Source organism: Bufo bufo, chromosome 8 (assembly GCF_905171765.1).
Source record: "Bufo bufo chromosome 8, aBufBuf1.1, whole genome shotgun sequence".
Lineage (NCBI taxonomy): Eukaryota > Metazoa > Chordata > Amphibia > Anura > Bufonidae > Bufo > Bufo bufo.
In genome coordinates, this window is record NC_053396.1 from 97,543,451 (window position 1) to 97,570,962 (window position 27,512).

The 27,512-nt window shown below is 45.5% G+C and overlaps 1 protein-coding gene across 1 annotated transcript in view; it reads left to right on the forward strand.

Moving 5' to 3' along the window:
- Window positions 1–4,049: 4,049 nt before the first annotated feature.
- Window positions 4,050–27,512, forward strand: part of LOC120978074 (mitochondrial ornithine transporter 1-like) — a 28,667-nt gene continuing 5,204 nt past the window's right edge. The window contains exons 1-2 of the mRNA XM_040406310.1: window positions 4,050–4,119; window positions 9,050–9,308. Coding sequence (XP_040262244.1) covers window positions 4,050–4,119; window positions 9,050–9,308 — 329 coding nt within the window. The remainder of the gene's footprint in view (window positions 4,120–9,049; window positions 9,309–27,512) is intronic.

Genomic DNA, 27,512 nt, shown 5'->3' on the forward strand with positions numbered 1-27,512 from the left:
GTGGGTGCAGCCACCTGGACACAATGCTCAGCCATGGCCAATTAGTAGGACTACACATCTGTTTCTAGAGCGCACAGGTATTTACCAAGTCATTATGTGTGAAAAACAGGTTTTCAGTATCTGGATTAAGTAGACTACATATGTGTATTTGTATGAGTCTGGTGTTTCACCTGCATGCAGCATGGACACCACAAGAATTACAATATAGATTCTCGTGCCTGTAAGTCGATTACACCATAAGGGCTCATGCACACAACCGTATGTATTTTGCGGAACAGAACAGCTGGCCCCTAATAGAACAGTACTATCCTTGTCCGTAATGCGGACAATAATAGGACATGTTCTTGCATTTTTTTGCGGAACGGAAATACGGACCCATTAAAATGAATGGTTCTGCATACGGTCCAAAAAAAACTCAGAACGGACACGGAAAGAAAATACGTTCGTGTGCATGAGCCCTAAGGGTGCCTTCACGCGCGGAAGATTTTGTGGCAGGCAGCAAGCACATGGATTTCTGCAAGCTCAATTCAGGTAAATGGAACAGATTTTCAGTCTCTGGATTTTCTGCCACAAAATCTGCCGCGTGTGAAAGCACAGTAAGGGCTCATGCACACGAACATGTGCTGCCCGTTGCCGTATTACGGACCCGCAAATACACAGGCACCTTTCAGTGTGCATTCCGCATCACGGATGTGGACCCATTCACTTCAATGGGTCCACAAATCCGGAGATACGGAACGGAACACTACGGAAGCACTATGGAGTGCTTCCGTTCCGCAAAAAGATAGAACTTGCTCTATCTTTTTGCGGAACGGACGAATGCAGACCCATTCAAGTTGAATTGGTCTGGATTCATCCCGGCGGCCGTGTGAATGAGCCCTAAGTGAAACGTCAAAGCACTTTACACAGTACCGCTTGTAAGCAGTGCTGCTAGCACAAAGGGGTCATTTATGAAGATTTTTACACTGGTTTTTGGCATAAAAATAGTTGCATGACCCCTTTCTGTGACTCTTTAAACACCCATGGGACAATATTTTGCCTCACGGGTGCTTTTACATTGTCTAGGAACTGGTGTAGTCTTAAGGCCTCTTACACACGACCGTATGCCCTCCGAGATATACGGTCCGTGAGCGGGCCATATGTCCCGGAGCGGCATTAATCGGGAGCATACAGCATCATAGATTACAATGATGCTGTGCACGTCGGCGGTGCTATTGACCCGCACTCATATGATCTTAGAAGTGTGGGACAATAGTCTCGCGGGTGGCACGACGTGCACAGCATCATTGTAATCTATGATGCTGTGCGCTTCCGTGCGCACAATTAATGCTGCTCCGGGACATGTGGCCTGCTCACGGACCGTATATCTCGGAGGGCATACGGTCATGTGCAAGATGCCTTACTCCAGCGCATGATCTGCCGGAGGTGCGCCTAATTTATGATTCCACTGGCAGCGCAGAAGGGAAACAAAGACTGGTGTAAAAATCTGGTATTTGTAAAGGACCCCCAATGAGTGCACCATTTTTGTAACATTTTGCACCTTTGTCGAATTTACTTAAAATTGAGTTGATATGATAAAAATGTCAAATGTTGAAACTTGACAGTCTCCTCACCATTGCACAGTTAGGTTCTTTTGAAAGCCTGAGGTACGTGCTTTCTACACCTGTGTATCAAAATCGTGCAGTGTGCCACACAAAAACGTGCATTAGGTCACGATCCCTCGCAGGCCCTCTCCCTCCATAAGAGAAGGGCCCCCCATAAACCAATCCCTCCTCCGGGCCAGAAGGCTCATGCAAGGGACCAGGACTAGAGCCATCCCACAGCCGAAGCTGGAGAAGTGCCAGTCCTGCTCTGGCTTCCACCCCTGGTGTTGGCCAAGAGTCAGAGTTCTAGGTCTGGCCTCTCCCCAGATGGGGTTGAGGAACCAATATGGCCACACACCTCCATTCCACAGTCAGGTGCTGCTCATGCAAAACCTGTGATCAGAGTCTGGCTGTCATTCATCTGCAGTCGCAGAGGCTTGTGCTGCTGCACTGTGCTTCTATGGGCTTTAATGTGCACCTGGAGTTTGAGGTGCAAAGTCCTTTTAGATTTCCATTCCTTTTAAATCCACTCCTGACTTACCTCAAAAACTGCATGCAGAATTCCAGCCTAATTTCACAAAGCATTTTTATGCACAGATTTCTGGGCTGGAAACTGCCCCAATTGTTGTCAGCGGAAGTCCACACTGCCGTCCATACCGCCACAGATGATTTCTGGGCAGCCTCTGTTTTCGGCCATGGATTTAATTCACATTTATTTGGCTGTAATTGGGTTCTCTATAGGGCGTCATGCACATGAAATGACATGGCACTACAGAGTCATAATAGGTTTTCCAGGTAGGTTTCTATTGTGCCTCCACATTTAGAATTCAATACAACCCAACAAAAATTTAGAGGGTCTATAGAAATGTGGGACGTTTATTAAAGATGTTTGGCATTTTTGGTGCATTTTTTGTGTACAGGTGTTCTAGCCACCGACAGCGCCCGACGGACCCCATTGAGGTCTGTCATTATAGTGCAGTATGCTGGAGGACTGACTCTGTGGTGGAGGCTACAAAGGTTAGCTTGAAGAGCACCCAACAGCAGGATCAACCCCATGAAACCAGGTATACTTCCTGGTAGGGTAGATCCTGCTGATTACAATGATACTTCACTTTTGAAAATAGGTTGTGGCCTTCCTGAGAAAAAAGGAGAGGCATTGTGACGGTGATCCCATAAAAATTAATGGGATTGCAGCATGACTTGAATGTTTGCTGCGACCCTAAAATGAGACTCGTGAAAAATCCACTACTGCTGTATTTTGTAGGACCTGCGTGTCCGGTGCAATTGCACTGCGATCCCATTTATTTCTATGGAATCACCACTACACTGTGATGCTCCTGCGATCCTGGCGCCGTACCCTTGGGCCCCTTGCAGATGAGCGTGTCTGGATTAGGATGCGTTGTGGATGCGTTCAGAGAAAGCTGCGTAATTTCGCAAGCAAGTCCATTCGGTTTTGTTTGCGATCGCGTTCAGTTGTTCAGTTTTTTCCACGCGAGTGCAATGCTATTTAATGTGTTTTGCACGCGCGTGATAAAAAAACGGAATGTTTACAAACAACATCTCTTAGCAACCATTCCTGAAAAAACACATCGCATCTGCACTTTTTTCACGCAGCCCCATTCACTTCTATGGGGCCAGCGTTGCGTGAAAATAGCAGAATATAGAACATGCTGCGATTTTCACGCAATGCACAAGTGATGCGTGAAAACCAACGCATATAAACACAGCCCCATTGAAATGAATAGGTCCGGATTCCGTGCTGGTGCAATGCATTCGTATCATGCATTGCACCCGCGCGGAATACTAAATCATGTGAAAGGGGCCTTATTCTCGATGCCGATGATGGCTTGGCCAACACTGGAAAGCTAAGGAGCATTGCATTAAAATTTACAGTTTTTTTTGTTGTTTTTTTTTTCTCCGGAACGCCAAAACCAATTTTAACAAGGATATAATTGTAATCAGCAGGATCAATCCTACCAGGCAGTATGCCTAGTTTTAATAGGGTTGACCCTACTGAAATGTGCTCCTAAACTAAATTAATTAATTTGCAACTTTCTTTGGATGGACTCGCTTATTATAAATGGAACAATTGTCAATTAGAATTTAGCTTACATTTTTTAACCTGCGTTAGGCCTCATGCACACGGCCGTTGTTTTGGTCCGCATCCGGAATCTGTCCTATTCTTGTCCGCGCTTTGCAGACAAGAATAGGCATTTATATTGAAGGCTGTCCGTGCCGTTTCGCAAAATGCGGAACGCGCACGAACGCCATCCGTGTTTTGCGGATCCCAGATTTGCGGACCGCAAAACACACCACGGTCGTGTGCATGAGGCCTTACACATATAAAATCTGCAAGTTGATTGGTTGCTGTGGGCAACTGCTTCACTTGTCTGCTGTATTTTTCATAACTATGGGATAAATAAACGCTGTCTAATGTCATCTTTTTATGATTTTCTCTAGGTTGATATGTCACCTGATCAAAGCCACCCCTCACATTTTGTGCAGGTTCTAATTAATTTGACATCAGGGGCAATGGGTGAGTGATGAGGAGAAAAACGTGCAGAAAGAATCAATTGATTACAAAGAAGTAACACCCTGCATAGGATCGTTTCCCATAGTGAACACTGCTCCTGTGAAAGGACCGCACAGCATTATGATGCTTTATAATGCTGTGTGTCTCTGGGTTCACGATCCGCATGTTGCAGACAATGAGAGGATATGTCCTATCTTTTGCAGTATGGCCGCACAGACCCGGAAGCATGGTTGTGTGAATGCAGCCTAATCATTTCAGCAGAGGTCCGCCAGAGACACACAGCATTATAAATGATGTGGTCCTGTCACAGGAGAAGTGTCCAGTCCAGTATATTGGACTCCCATGTGGAGAGTGTTTCCCAGGCCTCTTGCATACGAATGTGTGCTGCCCGTGTTGCGGACTGCAATGCACGTGCACCGACTGTGGGCCAGTCACATGCGGATCGCGACCCCATTCACTTGAATGTGGTCTGCAATCCGTCCGTTCCGCAAAAAGATAGGACAAGATCTATCTTTTTGCGGAATGGAATGGAACCCCACGAAAGAACGCCATAGTGCTTCCGTTCCGCACCACATCTCCGAATTTGCGGACCCATTCATGTGAATGAGTCCGCATCTGTGATGCGGAATGCACACGGCCGGTGTCCTGTGTATTGTGGACCTGCCGTATGCAGGCCGCAATACAGCCACGGGGGACACACGGTCATGGGCAAGAGGCCCAACAGTGGGCACACTCGTCTGAAACTGCCCTTAGGGTGTCTTCACGCGTGGCAGAAATATTCACCAAAAATATGCAACATAAAACTTCCCCCCTGTTATCCTATGAGTTTAAAAAGCGTCAATCCCGGCCCCGTGCTCCGCTGCAGAATAACTGCTGTGTACATAATGACGTGTTGCTGCTTTTCAAACACCGAATGCCAACAATTATTTCAATGGCCGGTTTGCACAGACATTTGTGCAAAAATGCTCTCCAAAAGCTACACTTTTGTAGAAATCCCCTCCTGTGTATTTTCTGGCAGCTTTTTGCACATGTGAAGGCACCCTTATGCTTCTAATGAACAGGTACAGTCATGTCCTAAAGTTTTCAGACTGACACAAATTTAGTTTTTCATAGATTGCTGCTTCAGTATTTTTCAGTCTTTTTGTCAGATGAAGGACAATTATAAGTATTTAATATGTTTAACTTCTATTGACAAATCCATCAAGTTTATGCAAAGACTCAATGGAGGAGATTTATCAAACTGGTGTAAAGTAGAACTGGCTTAGTTGTCCATAGCATCCAATCAGATTCCACCATTCATCTTCCAAACAAGCTGTGAAAAATGAAAGGTGGAATCTGGTTGCTATGGGCAACTAAGCCAGTTCTTCTTTACACCAGTTTGATAAATCTCCCCCAATATTTCCAGTGTTGACCCTTCTTTATCAAGACTTCTGCAGTTTTCCCTGGCCTGTTGGATATAAGCTTCTGGGCCGAGTCCTGACAGATGGCAGCCCATTCTAACTTGGGCCTCTTGCACACGAACATTGTGTGCCCATGGCCGTATTGCGGCTCGCATACGGTGGGTCCGCAATACACGGGCACCGGCCTGTGTGCACTCCGCATCACGGATGCAGACCCATTCACTTGAATGGGTCCGCAATCATGGAGATGCGGAACAGAAACACAGATCGGAACCCCATGGAAGCATTTCCTGCAGAATGTCTGTCTGTCCTTGATGTTTTTCTTGGAGAGAAGCGGCTTCATTGCTGCCCTTCTTGACACCAGGCCACTCTTCAAAAGCCTTTGCCTCACTGTGCGTGCCACTTGCTACCATTCCTGAGAAAGCACTCCGCTGCTGGTCACCCAATCCCATAGTTGAATCCTCTTTAGGAGACAGACCTGGCTGGATTTTCTTCGGCACCCTGAATCCTTCATTTTCTCAATGTTCTTGGTGATCTGATAAAAGGCTGGTTTAGGTGTGATCTTAGAAGCAGCAATGACCCTGCCTGTGAAACCATTTTGATGCACAGCAATGTTGACTGCACTTGTTTCCTTGGAGGTAACCATGGTTAAAGGGGTTGTCTCATCATGGACAATGAGGACATATCGCTAAGATATGCCCCCATTGTCTTATAGGTGTGGGTCCCACTGGGACCCCCACCTATATCAAAAACAGAGCCCTGCAAGTGAAGGAGAGCGCACTGCTCATGCTCAGCTGCCCTCCATTCATTTTCTATGAGGCCGGCAAAAATAGCCGAGCACTGGCTCGGCTATTTCCGTCGGCCCCATAGAAATGAATGGGAGCGGTGGCCGCGCATGTGGGAGACGATGCCGGAGTCCTCCAGCCACCACCTTGTGGGGTTCCATTCTCGATATAGGTACGGGTCCCAGCCGTGGGAACCGCACCTATCAGACAATGGGGGCATATCCTAGCGATATACCCCCATTGTCCATGATGAGACGACCCCTTTAACATTAGAAAACAATGATTTGAAGCAACCAGTCTGCTCTTCTAATTCACTCTGCTGCCTTGTTCTTGTTAACACTTTCTCCTGAGCTAAAGAGATGATCACTGAAATGATGTTAGCCGGTCATTTTGTGGCAGGGCTGAAATGCAGAAGAAATTTTTTTTTTTTTTTTTTTTTTTTTTATAAAGTTAATTTAATGGCAAGGAATGACTTTGCAGTTCATCTGATCACTTTTCATAATAATCTAGAATTAGTGCAAATTGCCACCATAAAAGCTGAAGCAGCAAACTTTGTGAAAACCAAAATTTGTGTCTGTCTCAAAACTTTTGGCCATGGCTATAGGTCAGTACTGTATTGCAACACAGGTAAAACTGACAACTACCCTGGTGCCATCATTATGCTAAAGACCACTATAAGTTTCATACCTGTTGGCTTTTGTCAATCTTATATAGTATTACTTACTGACCTGTACCACAAGGTGTCAGAAGAACCCATAAATCCTGAGTGTGCAATGCAATTGCCCTTCAGGCACTGTTTTTTGACCTTGACACATCCAAGAACTGAATATCTGATCTTCTCTAAGTTTTTAAAATACCACTAATAAACCTTTCACTAGATATACCATTCATATTTGATGTCTACCGTCTGTCTGAGGTCTCATACTTATGACAATATCGGATCTTTATAGGGTTATCCTGGAAAAGATAATGATGCCTTATCCTCAGAATAGGTAATCATTATCACCTCAGTGGGGTTCCAAATCCTGGCATCCTCACCAATCAGCTGTTTCAGGGAGCTCTGGTGAGCGATACAGGCTCCCAACAGCTTTCCAAGGACAGCGCCGTACATCGTATAGTGGCAGTGCTTGGTATTGCAGCTCGGCCCCATTTTGACTTAAATGCGGCTGAGCTGTAACTAGGCCATGTGACAGATGTACAGTGATGTCACTGACCTAGGAAGAGGCTGTGGCACTAAGGCCTCTTCTAACAGCTTATTGGCATGAGCCCTGGGTATTGCACCCCAACAGATCTGATTCCGATGACCTATCCAGAGGATAAGTCATAAAGATCTTTTCCTGAATAGCCTCTTTAAATATGGTGGTGGTAAGAGGTAATAAATATGGTGGGACAATGTGTAGTGTCCTATAAAATAGTGTTTCCACAACAAAATGACAGCACGCTCCATCAGGCTATGCATCAGCCTGTTTTTGAAAACTCTGTCCATAATACGGCGCCCAACACAGACCTAAGCAGCATCACAATAGAGAATTGGAATATACTGAGCAGTGTATTACAGGCTGCGATGTACACAGTCATGTGAATGAGGCCTTGGACTCCATCAGTAACAGCCATATATAGCACTTTGGCTTTGTAGATTATTGTACAGTTTCAGGCCTCCCATTTTTGTTCTCTTGGCTCACTGTTCATAGCTTGGGAGTGTGGTCCAAGTAAATATAATTTATAAAGCACTGGTGACAACGTCAAACCCCTGAAACTAATGAGTATACAATATGTCACTTTTGCAAAAATCTTTCAAATTTTTTTTTTTTAGTTTGTCACATTGTTGTCAAAGCTCAAAATCTTGCTTAGACCCCTCATCCTGTCTCCATTCTAGTGGTCCCACCTTGTCTCCATGCCCACTGTGTTTCAATATCCCATCAGTAGTCCGACACAATGCCCATAGCTGAGTAGCGCACCAGCATGCAGCTTCAGTGACTCCCCTCTTTGGCAGTATCTGCATAGGACTCATGCACACAAACGTATTTTCTTTCCGTGTCCGTTCAGTTTTTTTTGCTGACTGTATGCGGAACCATTCATTGCAATAGATCCGCAAAAAAAAACAGAAGTTACTTACGTGTGCATTCCATTTCCATTTTTCCGTTTCGCCAAAATATAGAACATGTCCTATTATTGTCCACATCACAGACGAGGATAGTACTGTTATATTAGAGGCCAGCTGTTCAGTTCCGCAAAATACGGAACGCACACGCACGTCTTCATTTTATTTTTATTTTTTTGGGGTGGATCCGTTTTTTGCGGGCCATAAAATAAATACGGCCGTGTGTAAGAGCCCTAAGACTGTATTACAGTAGCCCTAAAGTGAAGAAACATAATCTGGCCTAAATGGTGTGGGGGGGGGGGGGGGGGGGGGGGGGGGGCACACACAAATGCAAATGGAGTGCACTGGCAGTTCAACACATATATATGTTCAAAAAGCCACATGGCCGAAGAAAACCCCAATAAAGTGCACATCCACCAATTATAAAACCAATACTTGAATTTTATTGGACTACAAAGACAAGTATTTGTTTTATAATTGGTGGATGTGCGCTTTATTGGGGTTTTCTTGGGCCATGTGGCCTTCTTTTTAAAGAAACATAATCTGGACATTAATAATAATCTGATGTATGCATTTACTTCCTATTATCATATGGTAAGTTTTATGTATTTTTTACATATAGGTCTTATCTTGCTAATTTCCTTTAGGTGGCGTGGCATGTGTGTTCAGTGGACAGCCCTTTGATACAGCCAAGGTTAAGATGCAGACTTTCCCATCTATGTATCGAGGTTTCATGGACTGCAGCGTGCGAACATACCGCACAGAGGGATTGCGAGGGTTGTATCATGGCACTGTCCCTGCTTTGTTGGCAAATGTGTCCGAAAATGCAGTGCTGTTTGCATGTTATGGATTTTGTCAGAATCTTGTGTGTCATGTCCTGGGGATGCAGGATCCATCACAGCTTAGGTGTGTGCTCAGTCACCTTTTCATGTAATTCAGCTGCTTAAAGACGAACTGTCACCACAAAAGGCAGTGCAATCTGCAGGCAGCATGTTATCGAGCAGGAGGAGCTGAGCAGATTGAGATTTGCATTTAAGACAAATGGATAAAATAAATATACATTCCCCATATATTTACTTTATGTTGGCATCATTTAGTAAATGTCATTTTATTTATTTAATTTTTGGGGGGGATGTTAGATGGATTTAGATGCAATTTTAAGAACATTTCCAAAACCCACTTTTTAAAGGACCAATTCAGTTGTGAAGTGACTTTGTGGGGCTTGCATAATAGAAACCACCCATAAATTATCCCATTTTAGAAACTACACCCCTCAAATTATTCAAATCTGATTTTACAAACTTTGTTAACAATTTAGGTGTTGCACAAGAATTAAAGGGAATCTGTCACCTGCTTTTAGCATTTTAAGATGTCAACATTGCCATGTTCACTAAAGTACCTTATTTCCTGCAGTGGTCTTCTTACTTTAATTCGTTTTGTCATTTTGATAAAAAAGCTCTCTTTATGATATGCTAATAAAGCTCCAAGGTGCGCAGAGGGGCATTTTTTTCCTCTCTGGAGCCCAGTGACGCCCCCCTGCAGTGCCCTGCCCGCCTTAATTTGAATCCCAAGAACGCCTCCTGATCCTGAAATAACCTCCCCACAGCCCCGGCAAACGGTTCCGCCCCCTCCCCACGTCATCTTCTACCTTCAAGAAATGCCCCATTCTTCTTCCTGTCGGCCACCAGAAATCTCGCGCAGGCGCAGTACTGCCTGCGGCCTACGCCTGCGCGATCATCAAGCTCCTGAGGGCAACAGCCTCAAAAGTCTCACTGGGCATGCGCCGAGCCCAGTGACGTAATCTGAGCACTGTTGCCTCGGGAGCTTGATATTCGCGCAGGCCGTGATATTTCTGGCGGCCGACAGGAAGAACAACGGGGCATTTCTTGAAGGTAGAAGATGACGTGGCGGAACCGTTTGCCTGGGCTGTGGGAGGTTATTTCAGGATCAGGAGGCGTTCTTGGGATTCAAATTAAGGCGGGCTGGGCACTGCAGGGGGGTGTCACTGGGCTCCAGAGAGGAAAAGCCCCTCTGGGCACCTTGGAGCTTCATTAGCATATCAGAAAAAGAGCTTTTTTATCAAAATGGCAAAACGAAATAAAGTAAGAAGACCACTGCAGGAAATAAGGTACTTTATTGAACATCGCAATGTTGAAAGCTTAAAATGCTAAAAGCAGGTGACAGATTCCCTTTAAAGGAAAATAGAGGAGAAATTTCCAAATTTAAAAAAATTAAAAAATTTTTTTTTGCAGATTTTCTATTTTAATCCATTTTTTTCCTGTAGCGTAGCAAGGGTTAACAGACAAATACAACTCAATATTTATTACCCCAATTCTGCAGTTTACAGAAACACCCACTATGTGGTCGTAAGCTGCTGTATGGGCACAGAGCAGGGTGCAAAAGGGAAAGAGCAACATATGGATTTTGGAGGGCAGATTTCACTGGGATAATTTTCAGGTGGCATGTTGCATTTAAAGATCCCCTGATGCATCCGTGGAAACTCCCAAAAAGTGACCCCATTTTGGAAACTACAGGATAAGTTGACAGTTTCATTGGTACTATTTTAGGGTACATATTTTTTATCACTCGATATTATGCTTTATGTGAGGCAAGGTAACAGTTTTGACACAGTTTTTATTTAATTTTTTGACGGCGTTCACCTGAGGTTGTAGATAATGTTTATAGAGCAGTTTGTTACGGACGCAGCGATATGTAATACGTCTATTTTAAAGGGAACCTGTCACCTGGATTTTGGGTATAGAGCTGAGGACATGGGCTGCTAGATGGCCGCTAGCACATCCGCAATACCCAGTCCCCATAGCTCTTTGTGCTTTTATTGTGTAAAAAAAAAACTATTTGATACATATGCAAATTAACCTGAGGTGAGTCCTGTCCCTGACTTATCTCACGTACAGGACTCATCTTAGGTTAATTTGCATATGTATCAAATCGGGTTTTTTTACACAATAAAAGCACACAGAGCTATGGGGACTGGGTATTGCGGATGTGCTAGCAGCCATCTAGCAACCCATTTCCTCAGCTCTATACACAAAATCCCGGCGACAGGTTCCCTTTAATTTTTTTGTTTCAGCTTTACACAATAAAAGCATTTTAAATAATGTTTTTTGTGTTGCCATTTTCTGAAAGCCATTTCTGCCAATCATCTTGTGTGGGGGCTTGTTTTTTCGTGGGAAGAGTTGACGTTTTATTGGTACCACTTTTGGGTACATTTTTTGATCACTCGATATTACACTTTTTTGGGGCAAGGTAACCAAAAAACTTCAGTTTTGGCACAGTTTTTATTTATTCATTTTTTTTTACGGCATGCACCTGAGGGAATAGATCATTTGATATTTTAAAGAGCCGCTCGTTTTTAAGAAAGCAAGAAAGGCTTGATGAAGGTAAAGGGGCATTTAAAAAAAATAAAATAATAATAATAATTTTTCCTTTTTTTTTTTTTTTTTAATGCATTACAGTACATGCTGTATTGTACTACATTGAAAATGGGAGTCATAGGCTTCCGTACACAGCAGACCCTGAGACCTTTGCGAGGCTTGGGGTTGCCATGGCAGCCATTGGTACCCTGTCACCGCAGCTCAGGGGTGTGACGGAGAGGCCAAGGGAACCCCCTCCCTGCTATCCTCGTATATGCTGCTGTCAGTGTTGATCGCGGTATATGTGTTGATCGCCAGTCACAGAAGGGCCCCTGCACGGATTGTGCATGCACAGCTCCAGTGCCCGCCTGATCAGCATGACGTACTAGTACAGGGGTGGCCAGTCTTACAGACACAAAGAGCCCAAAAAAAAAAAAAGTACTGTATGACTACCAGGAGCCACAAGCTATACATTTATACACGAGTCACCGTTTTTTTCGCCCTACAAGATGCACCTAGGTTTGAACAAAGAAAAATAAGAGGAAACATTTTTTTTTCATCTAATCTGAGGTCTGATAAAAATATTTTTTTATTATTTTTCATTAGCAGAGAAAAAAAAGAAAAAATATATTTTTCATCAGACCTCAGATCAGACTAATAAATCAGATCCCCAATCCTCATCTGACCTAAAATAAGATCCCCAAACCTCATCAGACCTCCAAATAAGACCCCCAATGCTTGGATCAGACAACACAAATAAGACCCTCAGTGCTCAGATCTCCCCCTTCTCAGACCTGATGTCACGGCGGACAGGTTACAAGATACACAGAAAATCAACAAACAAGTGTCTAGGCAAGAAGCTGGGGATAAGGTCACCTCCTGACAAATCCCTACCAGCTCTCCCTAGACTTCTATGCCCACGTTCAGACCCTGAAGGTGGAAATAAACGTGTCCTCGTGCCTAGGCTGAAGATTCCCTAAAATTCTAAAATGGTGAAAGGGGGGAAAGAGGCAGCCTGCTCCCTCAGACCTGGATGGGGCAGGCGTCTCTCTAACAGCCTAGACCAGTGATGGCGAACCTATGGCACGGGTGCCAGAGGCGGCACTCAGAGCCCTCTCTGTGGGCACCCACACCCTGGAAAGCGTCTATGTTGTACCAATATGCCTTAGACTTCTCCTGTCAGTCATTAGCGCAGGGCGCACCATGAACAGCACAGGCAGCGCACTGAATGTAGATAAATGATAAAGGCTATTGTAGATAAATGATAAAGTACATGGAAGATATTCTATATTGGACTGTAGAATTCAAGGTAAATTGCTGTGTTGGCACTTTGCGATAAATAAGTGGGTTTATGTTACAGTTTGGGCACTCGGTCTGTAAAAGGTTCGCTATCACTGGCCTAGACAGACAACCACAAGATAAACAAAACCAACTTATCTTTTACTGAGCAGGAACAGCAAATCCTTCCTTCCTCTGAGCCAGACAGAAGCTATAACCTGCACAGGACACTGGGAGTGGGCGTAATTTAAACTCAAAACAACGACCCCACTCAGTGCACCTGAAGGGAGGCGGATATAGCTCAACTCCAAAACTAAAACAAAAGGCTACACACGTGCTGCGAACCTGGAAGACCTCCGCACATAGCCTGAGCAGGGCATGACACTACCCCCCCTTCTACGGGTGACCTCTGAACACCCCGGCCCAACTTTATCCGGGTGGGATCTGTGAAAAGCCCTCACCAGTCGGCTGGCACTAACATCCACAGCCGGAACCCACATCCTTTTCTCAGGGCCGTATCCCCTCCAGTGTACCAGGTACTGAAGGGAACCCCGAAGAACTCTTGAGTCGAGAACCCTGGAGATCTCGAACTCTAAATTTCCATCAACCAGAACAGGGGGAGGAGGCAATGGCGATGGTTCTACCGGTTTCACATATCTCTTCAGTAACGACTTTTGGAACACATCATGGATCCTCCAAGTCTGCGGAAGATCCAGACGAAACGCTACTGGATTGACCACCGCAGATATTTTGTAAGGTCCAATAAATCTTGGACCCAGTTTCCAAGATGGTACTCTCAGTTTAATATTTTTAGTAGATAACCACACCAGATCACCCACACACAGGTCTGGACCAGTCATACGTCTCTTGTCAGCCATTCGCTTATACCTCTCACCCATCTTCTCCAAATTCACTTGGATCCTCCGCCAGATAGAAGACCAGGCAGAAGAAAATCTGTCCTCCTCTGGCATCCCAGAGGAACTAGTCCCAGAAAAGGTACCAAACTGAGGAAGAAAACCGTATGCGCCAAAAAATTTCGACTTACCTGTGGACTCCTGCCTACGGTTATTCAAAGCAAACTCTGCTAGGGACAAGAATGAGGACCAGTCCTCCTGATTCTCAGCCACAAAGCACCTCAAGTAGGTCTCCAGGTTTTGATTAGTACGCTCTGTCTGCCCATTCGACTGCGGATGAAAAGCCGAAGAGAATGAAAGTTGAATGCCAAGCCAAGAGCAGAACGCCCTCCAAAACGTGGAGACAAACTGGGTGCCCCTATCAGAAACCACATCCGAGGGAATGCCATGCAATTTCCCGATATTATCAACAAAAATCTGAACAAGAGTCTTGGCATTGGGCAGACTGGCTAACGATACAACGTGAGCCATTTTACTAAAACGGTCAACAACCACTAAAATTACTGTTTTCCCGGAGGAACTCCGTAATAAAGTCCATAGACAAGTGCGTCCAAGGACGAGACTGAATAGACAAAGGAAGAAGTGAACCAGCTGGTCGAGTATGAGCAACCTTTGACCGTGCACAGGTTTCACAAGCTGCTACGTAATCCTCAACACTCTTACATAACCCGGGCCACCAGAACCTCCGGGACACAAGATCAAAGGTGGACTTGCCACCAGGATGTCCAGCAAGGACAGTATCGTGATGTTCCTTGAATACCTGGGGGACAAGAACCAGGAGCCCCCTCCTGGGCTCCCAACACCTCCATCTCCAATTCGGGGTACAGAGCGGAGATCACCACCACATCAGCCAAAATCGGAGCAGGATCCTCTGAATCACATCCCCCAGGAAAACTGCGAGACAACGCATCTGCCTTGACGTTTTTAACCCCCGGGCGAAAAGTAACCACAAAATTTAACCTAGTAAAGAACAGTGACCATGTGGCCTGTCTAGGATTCAGACGCTTGGCAGATTGCAGGTAAGCCAAATTCTTATGATCTGTATATACTGTAACGGGATGAGACGCCCCCTCCAACCAGTGACGCCATTCCTCAAAGGCCAATTTGATGGCCAGCAATTCCCTATCTCCTACATCATAATTCCTCTCGGCGACCGAGAGCTTCTTGGAAAAAAAAAGCACACGGAACCCATTTGCCAGGAGATGAACCCTGTGACAGCACTGCTCCAACCCCCACTTCTGATGCATCAACCTCCACCACGAATGGCTGAGACACATCGGGCTGCACCAGAATGGGAGCAGACGCAAAACATTCCTTAATAGTCAAAAAAGCCTGCAATGCCTCATCCGACCAGACAGAGACGTCGGCGCCCTTCTTAGTCATATCGGTCAGAGGTTTTACAATGGTAGAATAGTTAAAGATACATTTTCTATAATAATTAGTAAACCCCAAAAACCGCATCAAAGCTTTCTGATTCTCCGGTCGGTCCCATTCCAGAACCGCCCGGACCTTTTTGGGGTCCATACGAAAACCAGAGTCAGAAAGCAGATATCCCAGAAACGGAAGCTCCTGCACAGAAAACACACATTTCTTCAATTTGGCATATAATTTATTCTCCCGAAGGATCGTCAAAACCTGCCTCACGTGATCCTGATGGGTCTTCAGATCAGGAGAGTAAATTAGAATGTCATCCAAGTAAACTACCACGAACCTCCCCACAAAATGATGGAAAATGTAATTGACGAATCGCTGAAATACCGCTGGCGCGTTAGTTAACCTAAAAGGCATAACCAGATTCTCGAAATGACCCTCGTGCTTGTTGAAGGCTGTTTTCCACTCATCCCCTTCCTTGATTCTGATCAGATTGTAGACCCCTCTTAAATCCAACTTGGAGAACACCTTGGCTCCAACAATCTGATCAAAAAGATTGGAGATCAAAGGAAGGGGATACGGATCACGGACCGTAATACGGTTCAATTCCCGGAAATCCAAACAAGGTCTCAGCGATCCATCCTTTTTCTTTACAAAGAATGAGCCCACTGCCACCGGAGACTCATACTGTATGACCTTTTGCCAAACTCTCGGCAATATACTTCCGCATGACCTCTCTTTCAGGTTGAGAAAGATTGTAAAGCTGAGACTTTGGCAACTTAGCCCCTGGGATGAGATTAACTGGACAATCAAAGTCACAATGAGGGGGCAATTCCTGAGCGCCACCCTCCGAAAAGACATCCGCAAAATCTGAGAGATACTGAGGTAAAGCCGTAGTAGACACACCAGAGATAGAAGTGCCAAGACAATTGTCCGAACAAAATTCACTCCAACCAATGATCTGTCTTGCTTGCCAATCTATAATTGGGTTATGTTTTGTCAACCACGGTAACCCTAAGACTATAGGAGCGGGCAAGTCCTTCATGACAAAACACAACATGATTTTAACATGTGAATCACCCACCCTTAACCGAATACCATGAGCAATATGAGTGAGACTCCTTTGAGAAAGAGGGGAAGAATCAATTGCGAAAACCGGAATCTCTCTTTCTAAAGTTCAAGTACTTAGACCCAGATTTTGAAGAAAAAGAAAATCAATAAGGTTTACCCCAGCACCACAGTCAATAAATACTTCAACAAAAAAAATTCTTGAGTCTAGCGCCACCATAGCTGGAAGGAGAAAATGAGTATTACAGGGAGCTTGCACACCTGCTTGCTCCACCACCCCATTCACACTACCAAGAGTCAGGGATGTTTTTTCTTTTTCTTTACGTAAACCTCTTTGTGATTCTTTCTCATCAACATGCGGTTTAACAAAAGGACAGGAAAAAATAAAATGACCACTTTTTCCACAGTAATAACAAAGTTTATGCAACCTCCTAAAGTTCCTACTACCAGAACGGAAAGATACCTGACCCAGCTGCATGGGTTCCTCCCCTATCCCAGAGTTACATGTCAGATCACCCTGGGGAGCAGGTGAGATGAAACCACTCACAGAAGGGATCCCTTGCGCGAAGGGAACCTTACACCTCTCTCTAATACATCTATCTAACCGTACTGCCAAAGACATAGCATTCTCCAATGTATCCGGGTACAAGGGCATATTTCAATCTCTCAGATAACCCCTGACAAAACTGACTACGTAACGCGGGGTCATTCCACTCTGACTCGGTAGCCCATCTCCTAAACTCAACGCAGTAAGCCTCTTCAGTATGTTCATCTTGTAATAAATTACGCAATTTAGATTCCGCCATCGAGACCTGATCTGGATCATCATAAATTAATCCCAAGGCTTTAAAAAAATTCTTCCACCGACCGGAGGGCCAGAGAATCGGACGGCAGAGAAAAGGCCCAGGATTGCCCGTTCCCTTTAAGCAGGGAAATGATTATCCCTACCCTCTGACTCTCATCACCAGACGAAGATGGACGCAGCCGAAAATACAACTTGCATGACTCTTTAAAGCAGATAAAGTCCTCCACACCCCCTGAAAATCTATCAGGGAGAGCGACTTTAGGCTCCCCATAAATTTGACTTCCTCCTATTGCACCTGATGCCAGAGCATTCTGACACCGTGTGACCGAATTTCGCAGATCAGCAACCTCTAGGGATAATCCCTGCATGCGATCAACTAGCGCATCAATGGACTCCATCTCAAAACAGCTGAGAAATGGCAGTCAAAGTATTGGCGGGTTATAATGTCACGGTGGACAGGATACAAGATACACAGAAAATCAACAAACAAGTGTCTAGGCAAGAAGCTGGGGATAAGGTCACCTCCTGACAAATCCCTACCAGCTCTCACTAGACTTCTATGCCCACGTTCAGACCCTGAAGGTGGGAATAAACGTGTCCTCGTGCCTAGGCTGAAGATTCCCTAAAATTCCTAAAATGGTGAAAGGGGGGAAAGAGGCAGCCTGCTCCCTCAGAGAGACGCCTGCCCCCTCCAGGTCTAACAGCCTAGACAGACAACCACAAGATAAACAAAAGCAACTTATCTTTTACTGAGCAGGAACAGTAAATCCTTCCTTCCTTCCTTCCTCTGAGCCAGACAGAAGCTATAACCCGCACAGGACACTGGGAGTGGGTGTAATTTAAACTCAAACCAACGACCCCACCCAGTGCACCTGAAGGGAGGCGGATATAGCTCAACTCCAAAACAAAAACAAAAGGCTACACACGTGCTGCTAACCTGGCAGACCTCCGCACATAGCCTGAGCAGGGCATGACACCTGACCAACCCATGTTCAGACCTGACCAACCCATGCTCAGACCTGACCCCCCCCCCCCCCCCATGCTCAGATTCCCCCCCCCCCCCCCCCCACCACCACCATGCTCAGTTTTATAATTTAAAAAAATCTCTTCCCTTTCCTGATGAGGCACTGGGCTCCTGCTCGGGCACCTGCTACTCTGCTGGTCTGACACGATCTCAACTGTGACCTGATGAGCACAACGTCAGGTCATAGTCCGTGTCTCCACGTACTACATTCTCACACTGTGTGCATCAGTACATAGTGGAGAGTGAGCAGGAGCTGCAAATTAGCAACAGTGCCGATCGGGAAAAGAGATCTGAGCATGGGGTGGAGAGTGAGCTGGCCTGACTGCTGCCCGGCTCCACAGCTAGAGCCGCATTTGACTCGAGCCACGGGTTGGCCACCCCTGTACTAGTACATCAATTTGCGGGAAGTTGCTTCCTGCTATTACGTATTAGTATGATAAATGTCGGGAAGGGTTTAAGGGGGTATTCCCATCTCAGACAATGGGGGCATATCGCTAGGATTATGCCCCCATTGTCTGATAGGTGCAGTTCCCACCTCTGGGACCCACACCTACATCGAGAACAGATCCGTGGAGGGCACACTGCACATGCGCAGCTGCCCTCTATTCATTTCTATGGGGCCGCCAAAAATAGCCGAGCACTAGCTCGGCTATTTACGTCGGCCCCATAGAAATGAATGGGAGCGGTGGCCCTCGCAAGAGCAGTGCGCTCCCATTAACTTCTATGGGGAGAGAGCTTGATGGTGGCCGTACCCGGTAAGCCTGCGGTTCTCTGGCCACCACTTTCCCCGCTTCGCTCTCAGTGTAGACCCGCACCTTTCGGAAAATGGGGGCATATCCTAGCGATATGCCCCCATTGTCTGAGATGGGAATACCCCTTTAATATCTCTATTTGTAACTTAAAGGGATTGTGTCATCTTGCCGTTACTATGACAAGATGAGATACAGTCCCGACCACCAGCCGACTAGAAAACAGTGAAGCTCCCGTGGACCGCAACAGGAGCTACTAAAACAGCAAGTGTTGGCGCGCTTTGCTGTTTCCCGGTTGGTGGTCGGCACTTTGTCTCGTCTCGCCTTAGTAATGGTAAGATGAGACAACCCCTTTAAGACCACCCCTTTAATAGCTTTCAGTACACGAGGGACTAATTGTTCATTTTAACCCATTTTTTTCCACTAACAAAGCAAGGGTTAACAGCCAAACAAGACTGTATCTTTATTGCCCTGACTCTGCCGTTTACAGAAACACCCAATATGTGGTCGTACACTACTGTACGGCCACACAGCGGGGCGTAGAGTGAAAGGTGCGCCGTTTGGTTTTTGGAGGGCTGATTTTTATGGACCGGTTTATTTACACAGTGTCCTGTTTCAACCCCTCTGATGCACCCCTGGAGTAGAAACTCCCTAAAAGTGACCCCATTTTGGAAACTACGGGATAAGGTGGCAATTTTTTGGGGACTATTTTTAGGGTAAATATGATTTTTGGTTGCTCTATATTACATTTTTGTGAGGCAAGGTTACCAAAAATTGAAATTCTGAAATTTCATCTCAATTTGCCATTAACTGTTGAGGAACACCTAAAGGGTTAATAAAGTTTGTATAATCAGTTTTGAATACCTTGAGGGGTGTAGTTTCTTAGATGGGGTCACTTTTAGGGAGTTTTTACTCTAGGGGGGCATCAGGGGGGCTTCAAAAGGGACATGGTGTCAATAAAAAAGGCCATCAAAATCGGCCTTCCAGGAACCATGTCGGTCCTTTACTTTTGCGGCCTCCCTTTTACTGATACAGCAGTTTACGATTACAAATGTGGCGTTTCTGTAAACTGCAGTATCAGGGTAATAAATATTAAGTTTTGTTTGGTCGTTAACCCTTGTTTTGTTACCGGGTGTCTCAAGTCTGAGAACCAGTTTTTTTTATCCGATGTCAGTGCTAAATTGGCATATAAATTTAGTACTCCATGGAAGTGTGATACTCCCTGAAGCAACCGTCAATGCAGAGGCCCGGATGATCGGGGCACGTGTCGCACTGAGTAGTCGTGTCCTTCCGTATCCCCCTCCTGCAACACACTCTGCACTTTCTTTGGGTTCGTCCCTTCTTTCCAGTATGGGGGACCACACCTGGAAAGTGTTGGCCAGGGACGATCCGGGCACCTACAGTTCCCGAGGTACTCCGACCTGCTCTTTCCCGGTCCGAAAAGATCAGGGCCATGAGGACTGCCTCATAGAACTGGAGGAATGTCCCTGTGCTGCCAGCGCTTCGGGATAGTACAAAAGAGTTGTACATGGCAACCTGTACCAAGTAGACCGCAACTTTTTTGTACCATGCCCGGGTTTTGCGCATGGCGTTATATGGCTTGAGGACTTGATCCGAGAGATCAACTCCTCCCATATACCGATTGTAGTCGACGATACAATCGGGCTTGAGGACCGTTGCCGCGGTACCTCGCACAGGGACAGGGGTGATGCTGTTACCATGAATAGTGGACAGCATAAGGACATCCCTCTTGTCCTTATACCTGACCAGCAACAGGTTTCCAGTGGTAAGGGCACGGGTCTCACCCCTGGGGATAGGTACCTGGAGGGGGTGGGCAGGGAGGCTGCGTTGATTTTTCCGCACGGTCCCATAAGTGGACGTGGATCTGGCGGCAAGGGACTGGAACAATGGGATACTGGTATAAAAGTTATCCATGTAAAGGTGGTAACCCTTATCCAGCAGTGAGTACATAAGGTCCCACACAAGTTTCCCGGTAACACCCAGAGTGGGGGGACATTCTGGGGGTTGAATCCGGGAGAGACTCATCAACCACGACCTCCCTTCCAGGTACATAGGCCTCCATGAATTTGGCCCCAAAGTGATCGATGACCGGCCGTATCTTATACAGACGGTCATGGGCAGGATCACCTCGGGGGGGACATGCTGCATTATCGGAATAATGCAGACATTTCCGGATGGCCTCAAACCGGGAGCGTGTCATGGCCGTACTGTAAAGTGGGGTCTGGTATAGGCCGCCCCCACTCCAGTACAGTCTGACACTGGGTTTCTTGACCAGGCCCATATGCAGCACGAGGCCCCAAAATGTCCTCATTTCGGCTGCACTGACCGGCGTCCAGCCACCGGGCCTGGCCAAAAAGGAGCCCGGGTGTTGAGCGACGAACTGTTGGGCGTACAGATTTGTCTGCTCCACCATCAGATTTACCAGTGGGTCACTGAAAAAATGACAAAAAAAGTCATATTCAGTGTAGCCCACTGTGGAAATCTGGATTCCTGATTGGCCTACAAAATCAGGTGGCAGCACCCCTGGGGGGTCTAGGGTCACACAGCTGTGCTGTGGACCCCAGAGACACCCTAACTTAGGGTGATGCAATCAAAGTTCAGAAACTAACTTTCCCTTTTTTTTTCCCTGCCTAAACCAAACTTTCCCTGTGCTGTCCCTATGTACCTGATGGGGGGTGCTGGGGCACAGATCGGGTCCTGGGGGCCGAGATCGGGTCCTGGGGGTGCTGGCAACGATGGCGGACACACGTGCAGGCAGCTCCTCTCTCCTCCGGCTCCGGAACACAAAAGGAGAAGGAGAGGAGCGCCTGCCTCTTTTGAATATGCCGCGGGACCGCCCACAGACCAATCAGAAAGCGATCCTGAGTGGTGATGTCACCATCACCACTCAGGATCGCTGGATGGTGATTGGTGGAGTGAAATCACAACACTATCACCATCCTGTTCCGGGTTATCGGGTCTTCAGAGACTCGAATAACCCGGAAACGCAGAAAACCGCAGGTCTGAATTGACCTGCGGTTTTCTGCGATCGCATACATGGGGGGGTCACCGGACCCCTCGGCGCATTTGCCCCAAGTGCCTGCTCAATGATTTGAGCAGGCACGGGGTTCCGATCACCGCCCGCCGCGTACATGTACGCCCTGTGTCCTTAAGTACCAGGGCACAAGGGCGTACCTGTATGCCCTGTGTCCTTAAGGGGTTAAATGAGTTTTCAGATTATTATTTTTTTTTTACTGATGACTTATTCTGTGGATAGGTCTTTGGTATCTAATAGGTGGGGGTCCGACACCCAGGACTCCCGCCAATTAGCTGTTTGAGAAGGTTGCAGCGCTAACAGTAGCACATAGCCTAGGAGCAGCTCAGTCCCATAGAAGTGAATGGGGCTGAGCTGATATACAATGGATGGTGCTGTGCTTGGTAAGATGCAAGTAGGCAGCGGCACTCACAGCACCAGTGCCTTCTCAAACAGCTGATCGACATAAATCCCGGGTGTCGGACCCCCACCTATCAGATACCGATGACCTATCCACAGGATAGGTCATCAGTAAAAAAAATCTTGCAAAAACCCTTTTAAAAATCTGTTTTCACTGTGCTATCCCTAGTGGTGGCTACTGGAAAATGCAGTGTATTTATGTTGGGAACATGAGGAGTTTAGCACAGGACGACCCCCTCTCACCCATAACTCATAAGGAGCATTTGACAATATAACAATGTCTTAATTCGGTATTATCAAAATCTTATATCTTTATCTCACGTCTGTATTGAATCCTTTACTATTATTGTGTGCACAGCAGAAACGTGAATGAGCAGCAGCTGTCACAATCAAGACTTGGGGGGAGATTTATGAAACGGTCTAAAATAAAATAAAAAAACTAGCAGCTTTCAGTACGTAGTCTGCTCTTGAAAAATGAAAAAGGCCTGCTATGATTGACTTCTTTGGGCAACAAATAAACCTGCCCCTTAGGGTCCATTCACACAGGATCTGTGTATCCGCAAAACACGGACATCAGCGATGTGCGTTCCGCATTTTGCGGACCGCACATCGCCGGCACTTAATAGAAAATGCCTATTCTTGTCCACAATTGCGGACAAGAATAGGACATGTTCTATTTTTTTCGGGAACGGAATTGCGGACTCGAAAGTGCAGATCCGCAATTCCGGATCCAGGCAGCACATCGTGCGGCGCCATAGAAATGAATGGGTCCGCAATTCAGTTCCGCAAAATGCGGAACACAATTGCGGATGTGTGAATGAACCCTTAGGGTAATCTGAGCACCAATGATGCAGAAACAACCCCATCTAGATGGGGTAATTCTTTTTTTTTTTTAAGAAATTTCTGCAATGAATCTGTGGTGCATGAACATTAAAGAGGACTTTTCATGGGTCCAGACCTAATCAAATAAGTAGTGGGTTGTGTAGGGCATAGTGAAGGAAAGTAAGATCGTTTACTAGTTTCTCTGTGCGCCTCTGTTCCCCCACTGTCTCCCTCTTACTTTTCCCGCTGGGTATGTAAATTAATATCATTGGTACAGGGAGGAGGAGACTGCCCTGTTTCTCAATGGGCATCTCCTTCTCCATGGCTGTGAGCTGTCCAATCGCAGCGGAGAGCGTCACAGCCAGGGAGAAGGTGAGTTTTTTTTCTCTCCCTGGCTGTGATGCTCTCCACTGCAATTGGACAGCTCACAGCCATGGAGAAGGAGACGCCTATTGAGAAACAGGGCCGTATCCTCCTCCCTGTAATAATGATGATAATTTACATACCAGGCGGGAAAAGTAAAAGGGGAGCACAGCGGGGGAAATGGAGCGGCGCACAGAGAAACTAGTAAACGATCTTCCTTTCCTTCACTATGCCCTACACAACCAACTACTTATTTGATTATGTCTGGACCCATGAAAGGTCCTCTTTCACTTCCTAATAAAATTGTGCCCTAAAAACCAGGTGATCCATCAGAACAGTTGTTAGGATGTTAATCTTCGAACATACTAGTCTTTTCTTTGTCTATTCATCTAATGTACCGAGGTTAAGCACATACAGTGCCTTGAAAAAGTATTCATACCCCTTTTAACTTTTCCACATTTTTTCATGTTACACCCACAAATTTAGGCTACTTTCACACTGGTGTTTTGGCTTTCCGTTTGTGAGATCCGTTCAGGGCTCTCGCAAGCGGTCCAAAATGGATCAGTTTTGTCCTAATGTATTCTGAATGGAAAACGATCCGCTCAGAATGCATCAGTTTACCTCCGATAAGTCTCCATTCCGCTCTGGAGGCGGACACCAAAACGCTACCCGCAGAGTTTTGCTGTCCGCTTGACGAAACTGAGCCAAACACAATGACACAATCTGGCACAATAGAAAACTGATCCGTCTCCCATTGACTTTCAATGGAGTTCATGACTGATCCGTCTTGGCTATGTTAGAGATAATACAAACGGATCCATTCATGACGGATGCATGCGGTTGCATTATTGTAACGGATCTGTTTTTGCAGATCCATGACGGATCCGCCCAAAACGAGTGTTATGTGATAAACCAACACAAATTAGCAAGTATGTGTTAAGTAAAAAGAAAATTATACATGGTTTTCAAAAATTTTTATAAAAAAAAATCTGGAAAGTGTGGCATGCATTTGTATTCAGCCCCCTGTACTCTGATACCCCTAAAATCCAGGTGACCAACTGTCTTCAGAAGTCACCTAATTAGTAAATGGAGTCCACTTGTGTGTAATTTATTCTCAGTATAACTACAGTTAGTTAGTCAACATTAATGATCAAACAACACCATGAAAATCAAGGAACACATCAGACAGGTCAGGGACAAAGTTGTGGAGAACTGTAAAGTAGGGTTAGGTTATAAAAAATGTAATAAATAAAAAATCCCAAACTGTGGATATCTCACGGAGCACTGTTTAATCCATAATCCGAAAATAGAAGTATGGCACAACTGCAAACCTACCCAGACATGGCCATCCATCTAAACCGACAGCCCAGGCAAGGAGAGCACTAATTAGAGAAGCAGCCAAGAGCTGGGCAGAGTTCGATGGAGGTAAATACACGGCAATTTTGGAGAAAAACCTGGTAGAGGCTGCAAAAGACTTGAGACTGGATGTTCACCTTCCAGCAGGAGACCCTCAACATACAGCCAGACCTACAATGAAATGGTATAGATAAAAGCATATTAATGTGTTCGAATGGACCAGGCAAAGTTCAGACCTAAATCCCATTGGGAATCTGTGGCAAGACTTGAAAATTGCTGTTCACAGACGCTTTGCATCCAATTCTGAATGAACTTCAGCTATTTTGCAAAGAAGAATGGCCCAAAAATTTCAGCCTCTAGATGTGTAAAGCTGGTAGAGACATACTCCAAAAGGCTTGCAGCTGTAGGTGGTTCTACAAAGTATTGACTTAGGTGGGCAGAATGCAAATGCACGCAACACTTTCCAGATTTTTATTTGTTAAAAATTTTGAAAACCATGTGTCATTTTCTTTTCACTTCACACATACTTGCTTAAGTTTGTGGGTGTAACGTGAAAATATGTGGAAAGGTTCAAGGGGTATGAATACTTTTTCGAGGCACTGTATACATGCTTTAACTACTAACATTTTAGCAGACTTAAAGGGAGTCTGCCACCTCCAAAATTGGTTTCAAAATAAGCATACCAGCATGTAGGATAGGTGCCTTGAAATATAACTGTACCTATCTTGTGAACATATGCCCATCGAAGGACGCATTCACACAACCGTAACAGTTTTTGCAGTCCGCATATTGTGGATCTGCAAAACACAGATACCAACCGTGTGTTTGACATTTTGCCGATTGGAACGTCCATGATAGAAATGCCTATTCTTGTCCGCAATTACTGACCAGAATAAGACTTGTTCTATCTTTTATCCAGGGCTACGGAAAGGAACGTTGTGCTGTCCGAAACTTTTTCGGCCCCATTGAAATGAATGGTCCGCATCCATTCTGCAAAATTGCAGAACAGGTGCGGACACAAAAATACGGTTGTGTGAATGGGTCCTAATCCTGATAAATTCTTTTTATTTGTATGCTAACATAATGGAGAGGACTCTTATATGTGCATGCACACCGGTCCCAACAATTTATTTCAGTGCAGCCTTAAATGCTGACAGAGGGGAACAGGGGGCAGTAGGAAAATTAAATACAGTCATGGCCATAAATGTTGGCACCCTTGAAATTTTTCAAGAAAATATAGTATTTCTCACTGAAAAGTATTGCAGTAACACATGTTTTGCTATACATATGTTTATTCCCTTTGTGTCTATTGGAACAAAACCAAAACAGGGAGGAAAAAAAGCTAATTGGACATAATGTCACACCAAACTCCAAAAATGGGCTGGACAAAATTATTGGCACCCTTAACTTAATATTTGGTTGCACACCCTTTGGAAAAAATAACTGAAATCAGTTGCTTCCTATAACCATCAATAAGCTTCTGACACCTCTCACCCGGAATTTTGGACCACTCTTCCTTAGCAAACTGCTCCTGGTCTCTCTAATTGGAAGGGCGCCTTTTCCCAACAGCAATTTTAAGATCTCTCCACAGGTGTTCAATGGGATTTAGATCTGGACTCATTGCTGGCCACTTCAGAACTCTCCAGTGCTTTGTTGCCATCCATTTCTGGGTGCTTTTTGACGTATGTTCGGCGTCATTGTCCTGCTGGAAGACCCAAGATCTTGGACGCAAACCCAGCTTTCTGACACTGGGCTCTACAGTGCGACCCAAAATCCGTTGGTAATCCTCAGATTTCATGATGCCTTGCACACATTCAAGGCACCCAGTGCCAGAGGCAGCAAAACAACCCCAAAACATCAATGAACCTCCACCATATTTCACTGTAGGTACTGTGTTCTTTTCTTTGTAGGCCTCATTCTGTTTTCGGTAAACAGTAGAATAATGTGCTTTACCAAAAAGCTCTATCTTGGTCTCATCTGTCCACAAGACGTTTTCCCAGAAGGATTTTGGCTTACTCAAGTTCATTTTTGCAAAATGTAGTCTTTCTTTTTTATTTCTCTGTGTCAGCAGTGGGTCCTCCTGGGTCTCCTGCCATTGTTTAATTTCATTTAAATGTCGACGGATAGTTCGCGCTGACACTGATGCTCCCTGAGCCTGCAGGACAGCTTGAATATCTTTGGAACTTGTTTGGGGCTGCTTATCCACCATCCGGACTATCCTGCGTTGACACCTTTTATAAAATTTATCCACGCCCATGGAGATTAGCTACAGTGCCATGGTTTGCAAACTTCTTGATAATGTTGCGATAATGTTGGACTTGTAACCTTGAGATTGTTGATATTTTTCCACAATTTTGGTTCTCAAGTCCTCAGACAGTTCTCTTCTCCTCTTTCTGTTGTCCATGCTTAGTGTGGCGCACACAGACACACAATGCAAAGACTAAGTGAACTTCTCTCCTTTTTATCTGCTTTCATGTGGGATTTTTATATTGCCCACACCTGTTACTTGCCCCAGGTGAGTTTAAAGGAGCA